Source organism: Rhamphochromis longiceps, linkage group LG14 (assembly GCF_057381845.1).
Source record: "Rhamphochromis longiceps isolate RC_006_pf linkage group LG14, R_longiceps_female_GT1.1, whole genome shotgun sequence".
NCBI classification, from domain to species: domain Eukaryota; kingdom Metazoa; phylum Chordata; class Actinopteri; order Cichliformes; family Cichlidae; genus Rhamphochromis; species Rhamphochromis longiceps.
The window spans coordinates 22252902-22265776 of record NC_140570.1 but is presented as its reverse complement, the minus strand read 5'-3'; the positions used below and the strand labels follow the sequence as shown (position 1 = coordinate 22265776).

General features: G+C 40.1%; 1 protein-coding gene across 1 annotated transcript; it reads right to left on the bottom strand.

The window, feature by feature from the left end:
* Positions 1-4: 4 nt before the first annotated feature.
* LOC146654024 (protein NipSnap homolog 2-like) lies at positions 5-7495 on the bottom strand. Its single transcript, XM_085379638.1, has 10 exons — positions 7364-7495; positions 6692-6831; positions 6556-6601; positions 6202-6296; positions 5788-5858; positions 5566-5706; positions 4440-4471; positions 3115-3209; positions 1179-1262; positions 5-1060 (listed from the first exon to the last, which is right to left on the bottom strand). Exons 1-10 carry the CDS (start codon positions 7453-7455, stop codon positions 996-998), a joined length of 861 nt encoding a protein of 286 aa, XP_085235764.1. The 5' UTR covers positions 7456-7495; the 3' UTR covers positions 5-995.
* Between the last annotated feature and the right edge of the window lie 5380 nt (positions 7496-12875).

The window sequence follows — 12875 nt, the reverse complement described above, 5'->3', positions numbered from 1 at the left end:
TTCGCTGTTTGAATGACTTTAATCTGTGTTCTTGTCCTTGTCTCTACATTGTTCCCTCTGAACAGAAACACCAGATCAACATGCTTCCTTTAACAATAAAAACCGTTACGGTATAAAGCAGCGTGACTGTGATCACCTGCGTACCAAATTCACTCAGTCACTGATATGCAGAACACCTGTTTTAACTGATTTGTGCCTCGTTAAGATACGTTGGATAAAAACGGACTTTAAAACCACGCATGCCGTCCTGAGAAAAAGAAAAACTGTAAGCCATAGTTACAAACACAGCACCACTAAACATTAATGTTACCAGGAAATGTAGGGACATCCACGAAAAGCAACCAAAAGGAGTAAAACAATGATTCATAATACACATCAAATATAAAATTATGGTATCTGCATTTCACACACTTATGATTTTGAAAGAAATATAGTTTCTATTCATACAAGGGATCTCTTTTCAGTCTGAAATGGCATGGCTTTTACATCAAAGTTTCTCAGCACACTAAAACATGATGTACTTTAAAGTTAAATAAATAAATAGCTCCTGCAGCAAGCTTCAGCAGTACTATTTTTAATCTAGCTGTTCCCACACTTTAACGCCATACAGCTGCTCCTTTTGATTTTTCCTGTCAAGTAACTTTGGTTGGCTCTAACCTTGGAAATGAAATCTCTCCATGGACCAATTTTGATGTGGCACCACATTTCAGACATAAACACATCTACATATTTTAACACTCCCTCCCAAACCTGAACTCACACAGAAAATACTGCGTGTCTTTATAGTGGCGTGGAGCCTTTCAGTAACTATTTGAACTGCAGATAAAGTTCAGAGACCCGACTCGATCCAAGCGACATCCTTCAGTAATAAAACAGACGTTAACAAAAAGAGAATGGACGTTGTTTGGCAGCACTGACAAAGATTGAACCCATGATGCTGATGTAACATTCAAAGGAGGTGCCGCTCGATGTCAGCTTCCAGCTGGCTTTTCATTTTACTGCAGCGGCGAAGCCTTTGTGGGAATCATGATCCTTGAGTCCATGTGCTGAATGAGTGGGACTGGGAAAAGATGAGTTTAAAAACCTTTGAGGCTCAGAAAGTGACAAACTCAACAAAAAACTTTGTAAAGTTTTCAGTCGCACAGCTTTGAGTTTACAAAAAGACTTATTGTGCTCACCTGTGTAATACACCACCTCGTGCCAGCCTTCCTGCTGCCACACAGCATTCCTCGTGTCTTCTCGGGACTGAAGGTCCTTGTAAGCTGTAATTAACAAATCACTGCATTATAATGCTGCAGTATAAGTACATGATTTTAAGTTAAGACTTAATCTGGTAACTTTGGTAACTTTGTAATGATCAAATTAATCACGGAAGACATTTTTAGGACACGTGCATCTGTAAAGACAAGCTAACAAATGTTTCCTCATGTTTGAGCTCCACTTTGCTCTCCACCAACTTTCAAGCTCCTGATGGCTCCACTTGTTTTTTTGTTTTTACCTGCTAGTTGCTAAATTTTGCTTAATTTACGGAACAGCGATTGTGCGGGTTTGCTGAGAGGCAGTTTCAGCCACTAAACGTGCTCCTGTGCAGTCCTCCAAAATCTCAACCACATTTGTGCTTCTCCCAGGAATGGGAGAAAACCCAAAGACAAAATACAGCATGAGAAGCACAGACTGTGGCTGCAGCAGAAACTTTCAATGCTTTGAACACTCAGTTTCACTTCAGCTCTTTGCTCTCCTTGATGGATGACTGACAGACCAACAACAGCACAAGCAGGAGTAGACAGACCAGTCATACCACATATTTTGTTTGCTTCCCCCATCTGTTAACAGACAAAGTCTTGCAGGTGGAGGGAGAGTCTGAAGCTGACAATATGCTGCCACCTCTCAACCATAATTTCCTTGTTAGGCTGTGGGGTTGTGCTGATGATGTCAGGGATAGATGGTGGTCAATTTTAAGGTGATTTTTATCTAATTTCCCTGCGGATTCATTGTTCTGCGATTAATAACAAATTCAACCTGCCAGGCCACGGTTTCATGTCACTCCTCCACACATAACTCACACTTGCAACACAGACCTCTGTGCACATTTAAGTTAATGTGTATGTGTGCGAATTGCGTTTGCTGTTCCATCATCCAATGGGAGAAAACAGGAGGCTGGATTTACAGAGATCCTAACATTGTCTTGTCTATGTGTGCTGAGGCAGTGAAGAAAGCAGGATAAACAGGTGAAATATTTTACACAGGAAAAAACCCAAACTAGATTATGTAGAACTGTAGGTCAATTCAGTTCAACTTTATTTATATAGCATGATCTCCATGTCCTCCACACACAGCTGAGTTTTTCACCAACAAAAATGTCAGATGGGGAAAAGTTTCCTATTTTGACCCAATCAGTAAATGTTGTATGTTAACAGGCAAGCATTTCTTCATGATGGAAGTGAGAAAAACTAATGTAGGCTACCTGTTTCTCTTTCACCCATGCACATTTTTTTGTGCATATAAGTTATGGAGGGTAGACAGCGATGCCTCGGGGTGGGCAACAGGACTATCAAGAAAATCGCCTCATCCCTAGTGTACAGAGGGCCGTCTCTCCCTCACAGCTGTATGCTCATTCTTGAGAACAGTGAGACCGTTTTAATAGATTTGTTGTAGTTTTGGTCCGCTTTGGTCTGAGTCACGTAAATTATGTGAGAGGTGAGCGCGAAGCTCTGACTTCACATCACAACGAACCAAGTTTGCACACTCCCTTCAAGCAGACTTCAAAGCAGTTTTCACAGGAATGACTATTTGCTCGTGATTAAAGCTCTCTGGAGAGCTGGGTGTACTGCAAATTGGGATGATAACTACCTCAGTTAACATTGCACACATTTATCTATCAATTACACGCCTCAGGAGACAATCTCACATTGCCTGTTTTGACCAAACAGCCCAAAAATCCAAATATATTAACTCTATAATAACAAAGAAAAGCAGAAAATCTGGAACATGACATTTCTGGTATGTATATCCAAGATAAATTACTGTTAACTGTTGTTGATTTTCTGCGAAGCAACTAATGATTTCAACATTAGCGTAATTATCTAAAGTCAGCGTGGAAGTGTTTGAACGTACCCCAGAGGTGATGGACCATATAGAGGTTTCCAATCTGTGAGAAAAACCCTCCCACAGCTTCTCTGTTCTGCTGGCGGTATCGAACGGCTCTGGCCCTGCAGACAAAAGCACCTTTGGTCACAGCACAGGCCAAAAAAAACACAAAGGCTTCATCTGGCTTAACACCAGACCACCACAAACACACACATGAAATATTTAACCAGCATTCAAAGGATTTCAACATCATCCCCGAATACCTCCTGATTAATTCACACGACTGGATTTTCTCAGCTAAAGCAGGATGGCAACCTGCTCCTTTAGCTGCGATTATAACTTCCAACATCACATCCGACCGCGAGACGTGACATCATCATGACTTACTGTACGCATGTTTATGAATCTAAAGACTGGCCAAGTCTTCGTGAAACGAGTGAGGAGAATGTTTTGAATCTATTACATTTTCCTCCCAAAGCAAACATAAACATATTCAAACCATAATCACTGTCTGGATAGAAAACTATGAAGCTCGAGTTTCATCAAACTGGTGAAATACGAAGCAGAAGTTTAAACCTTTAACCGCACAAATTATATTAAATAGCTTTACTGGCATTATCTGCAGGACTTTGGAGGTTTATTTAAAAAAAAAGCTGGTTAAAGTGTGAATGAATACAAACATTAAGAATAAAAAAAAAAAAAAAAGCTGTCACAGTGTGTTTTTTTTGCATTAAGGCTGATTTCCTAGCCATGATTACTGAAAAGCACAGGGAACAGGGGGAGATCAATCAATCATGTGTGCTTTTCTAGGAAAAGGCAAAGCATAAAGCTTCAAAGCAGAAAATCTTACGTCTAACTTAAAAATCAAATAATACCTGTAATAATATTTACATATAAAACTGCACACAGGCTAAGTTTGCAGGATAATGACAACTTTTCTTCTGAATATGTAATCCCAACCACTAATAACTAAAAGAAATAAAACTATGGTCAGACAGAAGAAATTTATCTGGAAAGCAAAGGCTTGTGCAGAAAGCTCACATCCTCAATTTAATCCATCACAATCTTCGCTGCTGCACCTACTGATAAATGCTGATCTGCTGGCTCTGTGAGTCCACGCAGCGGCTCTTTCCAGGCTCACATTACTCAACTATTATATACACATTTGTAGTGTACACACTGTTACACTAGCATTTGATTCTTGGCTTGAGGGAATGACAGCATAGCTTCAAACGTGGGGGTGTCTCTGTGGAATAGCTCTTATTAATGACAGTGTGATGAGGGAGCTTTCATGTAGTACAACTGTTCTGTAAGTACAGTTCAGTGAATCAAGTGAATTCAGGCTGCCTTACCAGTAATTACCCCACTCGATCATGGTTCCTGGCTGCGAGAGAGAAAACACAATATTCTTTATTAGATTTAAGCATATATATGTAATGGAGAACTTTCGAACTTCTTTCCAAAGTAAATATATTAATGTGAAAAAGAAAAAAAAAATGGCAAAGAGGTAGTAACACAGGTATTTTGTCAATGCGAACAACTACACCCGAGAGAGCGCCTTCAATCATTCTCTGGTGCATAAGACGACAAACGCCCTGCTGTTTCAAAGATGCAATCTCAGCCTGTGATGAGGGGATAATAGCGAGCATTCATCACATGTCACAGAGGGGTGCTGGTCTAGAGACAGTTTGATTTTTTCAATTATAAAAAGCATGACTTAATCCGCGGTGGATGGCGTGGTTTCGATTAAGCGTTTCTGCACGTTAGTGATCATCCCGTGATGGTTAGCACAACACTCGGGATGATCCTGAGTGTCGTGCTAACAGCTTGAGGGGAAAGAAGTAATTTAAGTCCACAGAAGGATGTCAGGATGGAGATCATCAGTTTTAAATGGGAAACATGAGGTAAGAAAAGGATGGATAGTTTAACAGCCAAGCCCGAGCTGCTGCAGTGAGATGTGGCAGCAGATAAACAATTGTGTTTTTACCAGAGAGTCTTTAAAGTCTGTCCATGGACAAAAGGTGTGATCATGAAGAGTGAATACTATCTGTCACCTTTTTTTTTTTATAATAAATATAACCATGTAAGTTTAGGGAAGCTCTTCTAGTGCTGTGAACGGCTGCACAATTTCCTTAAGTGTAAACTAGGGAGCAATCACTTGAATACAAACTGACAGACAGGCAAAGTTTTAAAGTGTAATAAATGCAGAAAATGAGTAAAGAAAACCACCAGAATGAGACATTTGTTAAACTAGCAACTTGCTGATTTCATACACTGATAGTGCGTTTAGCTTTTAAGGCATCATTGTTAAACTTGGTGTAAGAAATCCTCACTGAATACAGTCATCTGTTTCAGTGTTTCTGTTTCAGTTGCATTTATGTGGCCCATTTTGGAGCTGTAGAACACATTCTGGAAATCAGACTTTAACACACCGAGCCCAGTCCTGACAACGATACAGGCTGCAGCTCAACCACTCACCCTGAGCTGGTAGGTCCTGAGCTCGTATACGTTTGGTCCCGTTCGGGGTACTGGCTCGTTCCAGAAGCTGAACTCCAGGAGGAGCTGATTCCTGCGGGACAACAGCATCTTTCCTCGCTCCTTCCTGTAGGCTGTGAATTCCTGGCAATGGACAGACATTAATCAGTGAGCTTACTCAGACTTATAATCCCCCGGGTAAAGCAAAGGGCCGTGTAGTAGTACCTTGTTCTGCCTGAGCTTGTTCATCACCTCAGTAAGAGCTGGGTAGCCACCTCTGTAACGCCACAGATGCACTGGGGAGACAATTTGTCACAATTACAACATCACATCAAGTACAAACAGAAGGATCATCACGTAGCAGAGTAAAGATATCCAGATGTCCGGCTTTTAACGTCTGACATAACTACATCCATTTGTGGTTAGTGTAAATAAATACTGGGAGGGAAATTACTGTGGTGTAAACACTGCAACAAAAAAAATAAACACCTCCTGATCATTAGCTTGCAAGACAGCTAATGATTGATGCTGTACTTGCACGTGAATATGCGGTGTAACACGCATGCTGATTGCAAACTGTGCGGATCGCAGCGCTGTTATACCGCAGATGTCTGTGTGTGTTGATATTAGTAATCCTACCAGCCTGGTCTTGTTCTCCATACCAGGTATTCCAGGTTCCCACCAGCTCACAGGGGTAGTACTTATCAGCGTGGATGGAGGGCAACACATCCTCACTGTGGCAAACGAGAAGCCAAATAATTAAATGCAGTACGACCAGCATGTGTTGTGCTTAAAGTCCATGGGTTCCAGTCATCTTAGGTATGAGCATGTCTGGTTTGTGGAGGACAGAAGTCATACCAGCCCATACATCATCTTACAGGAATAGACTGGATAATTTTTTACACGAAGTGTCCAGTCCTTGATCCTCCTCCCACTTATGGTAAAGCTTCCTCTGCACTAAAGGTTCACAACATCAAATGACAAAACACTCACCAGAGTTTGTTGTATGCATCCAGGCACTCTGGCTTGACGTTATGGACTGAAACAAAAGTTTAAATGAGAAAAAAAGTCTCATTACTAAAGGTCAAAATGTTGTTAATGTAATGCGGGGACCCTAAAGGCAACTTACACTGAATCTTATAGAGGTTACTCTCCTCATTTTTGGTCAGTAGGGTGGAGTGTGCATCTTTTCTGGGATCAACTTTCCTCACAAACAGTGACTTGAACCAGCTGTCCTCTCTATTTCTACAGCTGGAAGTTGCAAACCCCCTGCAAACACAGGCCACCATGAAAAAGAAACACACGGACACTGCAACGACTTCGGAATGACTGACTTCCTAGTCTATATGTACATGCACAGCCACGTAGTATCTGTTTTAGGGGCTTTGGTGCGGTTGTTCAGTTGAAAATGTCAGACCCTCTGATGCACACGGTGATCAGTGCACCTGCATGCTATCTGTAAGTCATGCAATTTTTACAAGGTAGCAATATAAACTGTCAAATTGACCTTGAGCGTTTTAGATGCTTACTGTCAAACGTTGACAGAAACTATTGCTCTTTTGAGTTTCCCAACAGTGACAGAAGCGTTAGTCTTAAATATCACGTACTAAATAAACGCACATAAGCTGAAGCTCCTGGTTAAGTTCAAGCTGAAAGGCCACAGTGGGCTGGCTAGCAGTCACTGGGCTAGCTTTACCGGGCTACTCGTAGCCACCAACAGATCCCCACTGAAAACACTACACAGCTAACACAGGAAGCTACAGAGATGACTGTTGAACATTCACGATGAAGACTGCCCCACCTGCCCCACACCGCGAGCTGTCCGGCCGAGTGGGCCCCGCTTTTAGCCCGACCCAAACCACCGCTGACTCTCTGAAGGACTCCAGTCGCCATCTTCAACTGTGCTAATGCTCCGCGGAGCAGTGGCTGGTACCGCGCCTCACCACCAGGTGGCAGCAGAGCAGCACATCCACACATTCCCTCTATGTGTGTCTGCAGGGACCAGAACATGCTGGGCACTGAGGAATGCAAAGGATACCCGGATCAACTAATTACAGACCCCTGGGTACAAATCTTTGAGAGGCTCCAGCAAACTTTGATTTTTCATAAAGATTTCGACATATGTGTGCAAAATGATTTCTAATCATTAAGGAGAGGACTGCGTCTCACTGGGAAATAAAAAAAAAGACCATTATAACTTCCTTAGGTGTTAAAAGGCTTAACAAATGAAAAAACAACAACAACAACATTCCTTTGGAAACAGTCAGGTACAAGGACTGGACTGAAAATGAGTGAAAATGCAGCCAATGTCCAAAAAACCTGAAGAACTATTGCTCAAGACCACTTTAAAGATTACAGGAAAGTCTGGCTCCTTGCAAGTAAAACAGGAGTCTCTCAGGAGGAGTCTTGTATCAGTGCTTCCAATTTTTATGCTGCATGGATGGGCCACCAAGTGTGGACCCCTGGGCTCTTACCCAGAATGCCCATTGGATAATCCAGCCCACAGAGATATGAACTTGCAGACAGTAAACGTAAACTTATAAAGTTTTATATGGTAATAGTATTTATTGACAATGAGTATGTTTGCATGTACATTAGTATTTGACTTTTTCAATTTATGGGGTTATTGATTTACTGCTTTCTTTAGATTGTACACTGATAGAAGTGGTATTTAATTTATCATATTTTAATAGATTATATTTTTTGTACCTCGCCCCACTGTCAGGTCAAACTTCATACATGAACATGTTTACATGTGGACTCAAATCCAAGTTTTGATTCTTTCCCTGGTTTCGATCATGTTGTGGTTATTATGTTTAGGTCCACATGAAGTAGGTGTGATACAGATGTGCAGATCAGGTCATAACTGCTGTATGTGTGAACATCCTGACTTTGTGATAAGGCTAGTATGCCTTTAAAATTATATCATATCTAGCAGTTTTGGTACATCCCATGTGTAACACCAGGACACTAAAACTGAAGACACTGAATTCAATTCAAACATCAATTCATTTTATTATATTTTAAAGACATTCTGAGGCATTTGAAGCAAAAGAGAATAAAACAAAATAACAATTAGCTTGCTGTTAGCTATCCTGAATACTCAGGATAGGGCAAACACAGGTGTAGTTCATTTATTTGTTGGTAATTCATAAAGCTAATAAACCATAACTCTGGGGTTAAAAACAAATCTGAACGCAGTCGTTATCTAGATGATCACCTGTACCAAGGTTCACTGTTTGTCCCATGCACTGACTGCTCACTGTGTGTCTGCTGTGGATTATAGCCAGCAGTAAAACTATCTTCTGTTGACATCCTCTGAAAAAAAAATGGGGCCCTCAGGTAGATATGGGATCCATGGAGATCGTGATGGATGTGAATCCCTCTCTTCTGTAGGACCTAACACAGAGTATAGTACAATAGCCTTTAGTTTAATAGGTTCACCTATGTGAAAATCTTTCAGCAGCATAAGTGATGATAACACAAAAAATAAATCTTTCTTTAAAATGCATTTTTGGTGGAATATCTAAAATACACAAATCACTGCCTAGCAAACTAAAACTGTTTGAGAGAGGGGAAAAAAATCAGCATGTGGTGATGACATATGGCACAAAACATACAACACTTTCTGAACAGTTGTATTGATATTTGAGTTACTGTTGCCTTCCTATCAGCTTGTAATTCTCCTCTGACCTCTGGTATGGTATGAGTCTGAAATACTCTGCCCAGCCCGTCTGGCACTGACAACAATGCCGCCTTCAAAGTAACTTAAATCACTTTTCTTCCTCATTCTGATGCTCTGCTTGAATTTCAGCAGGTGATCTTGATCGTGCCTTCATGTCTAAATGCACTGGGTTGTAACCCCCGATTACATACCTGAATTAATAAGCAGTTGAACATTTGGATAGTAAAAGGTGTTAAAAAAGGGTCTTATCAGAATGATTACATACTTCACAAAACTTACTACACTTTCTGAACAGGTGGGGGTTCTACAGTCTAAGTCATAACCCACCAGCTACTACCCAGACCACTGTCCAGAGACAGATCAACAAAATCTGTCTGTAACTCTGCTGCACTCATCTATAAAATCAAAAGAGAATTGCATCTTTAGAATTTTAGGCATCCATCCTTTCACTGCTTTAACCATCTCCTCTCCACTTTCACCTTCAGATGAGTCAGAGTTGGACTCCAGCTGGAGGATGAAGCGCTATCTTCACACACATAGTGCACGATCATTTCCAGAGCCTCGTGTGCACTGTAAAGTCTTGCCATCACCAAAATGACTGCCCCTGCACTACTGCTCACACTTCTAACCATGGCTGCAGTGCAGCTGCATTAACGTCTTGAGCAAGAACCAGAATAAAGTCCAAGTTTGTTTTGGTTCTTGCTGCAGAGATATCACACAAATACACTCATACACATGTGCACACGCTCACACACCATTATCCAACATCAATAGCAGGAAACATTTGCCATATCAGCAGAAAACAGAAAAAAGGGTGAAATTTTGGTGCATGCTTTGAATGGTTAAAAAATAGCGTCACCTGGTGGACAAATGTAAAAATTAAAAATCGAAGGCAAGGAGTCCAAAATAAAGTCTTAACATAAAGGAATGCATGTGCCGATAAATGTGGGATCAAAAGATTATTTTTTAATTATTTTTAATCGGTTTGTTTTTTCAGCAATAGGATAAAATGTGGGGGGTTTGTGTAGCTTAGCCATTTAAAGCTAATTTCAGGACCTAAGACAACAATTCTAAAATTAAAATATGAGCTATATTCATTCAGCACAGCCAAAGCATGAAAGCATGAAAAAAAAAAATGCCACAAAATATCCCCAGGATATTAAGGGTTAAATACTAAATGTAAATATGTAGTTGACGAGGGACTGACTGATATTTTGTATGTTGCAAGACTGCGTCACAACTGCAGGAATTCAGAACAGTTGTGATTGATTTATTATTTGAAAGAGCGACTATATAGCTAACAAAGACCATATTGCTAAAGCCCACTTGGCTTTCGGAGAAAGACTACTTACCACCAGTGGAATTCAGAAACTATGGAGGGATTTGTTTTAAGTTCAAAGACATGAATCATGTGGGAGTGTTTTCCTCATGAAACATTTTTGAATAGCAAAGGGCAAAATATGGATATGTCTGGGAATTCAAAGACTGATTATATCCAGTTAAATTCTGTGCTTTTACTCTGGAAATTTGTCAAGGTGGTTGATTCTCACTTAATTTTCAGCTGGTGATTTTTTTTATTTGGTTGTTTATTTTAAATAAAAGGACTCCCCTCGCCTTTCATCACAAACATTAATGTGAATTAAAAATTAAAAGTGGGGCTTCACATCAGCGCAGTACAACTCCCGTAATGTCAGTGTTAATCTGAATGGATGTGAAGTAGTTTCCCAAGGGCAAATTTTATTAATGGAAGAAGTGAGATCATCTCAGTTTTACTGCAGCTCTACATATACCACGATCCACTACACGTGTAGTAAAAGGTATTTCATGGGGTCTTATCACAACGTTGACTAAGAATTGATAAACTTTGATTTTTTTGTTGTATTTCTATTAGAATATGCATATTTCTAATATATTTCCAAAATTTTTAAAGCACAAAATAAACTTGTGGCGCTTTCAGGGTTATAGTCATAAATGGTCCTATAAGAGCACAGCCTTTACTTTATTATGTGATCCAGCTTGACAACGTACATGTAAAATGCCATTAAACCATCACAGGCCTGTCATATTGTGTTGTATTGTACAGAAGTTATGAGATGTCTGACAAACCCTGGCAATGTTACCAGCTGTTTAAAATAACAATCATGGTTTTGATTTTTGGAGTTCGAAGAAGGTCAAGAAAATGACTGAGTCTACAGTAATATACCATCCATCCATTTATTCCCAACCTTTCTCAGTTGTCATACAGTGAAAGGTCAACAGCCCATCACAAGGCTAATGCATCCCACTTGTTGCCCATTTAAACCCTGCAGTTACCCTAACAGGCCTGTCTTTAAACTGTGGGATGAAGCCAGATGGAGAAATCCCGCACAGGCAACAGGAAGAGCGTGCAGGCTCCACACAGACAGACCTCAGCCTGCTGTGATACAACAGTGCTAACCAGCGCATCACCGTGCTGCTTATAGTCTGTCATTTATGATGCTTGCACCTGAGTGAAGATAAGTGTAATTTTGCAATTGAGCCCCTGGACAATATAACGCTCTGCCTGAGAGTAAGCATAACAAATTTCTTACTTTATTTAAATGTAACTAAATTTCAGGCTTCACAGACTTCTACTTTCCTTCTATTAATCCTTTATTATTTTTCATGTCATAATAAATAAGCATCTCCAACCAAAACCGAATAGCTGGCTTATCTTTTCTTTGATCGTTTTTGGTCATTACAGCACCGTGCTGTAGGATTAGGTGCTTTCCTGCAGCACAACAATGAGCTGCAATAGCTAGAATTCAATTTTAGATGCAATTAATTTCTCTCAAGCACGACTCTGAGAAGAACAGCTGTGAAAACAGCTGATATGAATCCTTCACTAATGCACCAGAAAATCATGGAGTCCATTTATCAAGAAGTTTAGAATTTTTTTTTTTTTTTTTAAAAACCCACCTCACCCTATCCTCTCGTGAACATCATGTTCAGAGTGAATCTTTAGAAAACTGAATACCTCCAAGCCATATCATCTGACTGGCTGTCTTTGCCATTTCCCTCTCTCTTCCCTTATTATCTTTGGCTTTATTATCAACATGCCTGCTGGTAAAACCTTTCCAAGAAATGCTGCCGGACGTGTGAGAAAATACTTTGAACATTTTGTTTATAATCTTCACTTCTTATCTTGTGTGGGCACTCCAGTGAGTGAATGCAGCTCTACATCACACCGTGGCACTAAGGCATTTTTAGTGTCTCCCTTAAGTAGATTAATAACAAAGAATAAGTCTGTGTTTATATTTTATGGATATAATATAGATAAGAAAATGAATGAACTCCTCTAGAGTGGTAAATTACTGGTTGGCAAATCACCATCACTCAGCTTAAAGCAGAAAGACAGCCTCTCACAGCGTTGCTCTTTTAAGGAAAATCCTCCAGAAAGTCACTTCCTTCCTTTCCATATTCTTTATGTTGTCTCTCACTGGTGTTCAGTAACAGAAGTGGATGAAGTATTCACATCTGTTTCCCAAGAAAATATGACAGACTCTACAGAAAGGAAAAGTTACAATCCTTAAATATTCTTCTTTGGCAAAAGTAAATCAGTAATACTGTCCAAATGTACTCAAAAATATTTTTTGATATTATTATTAAT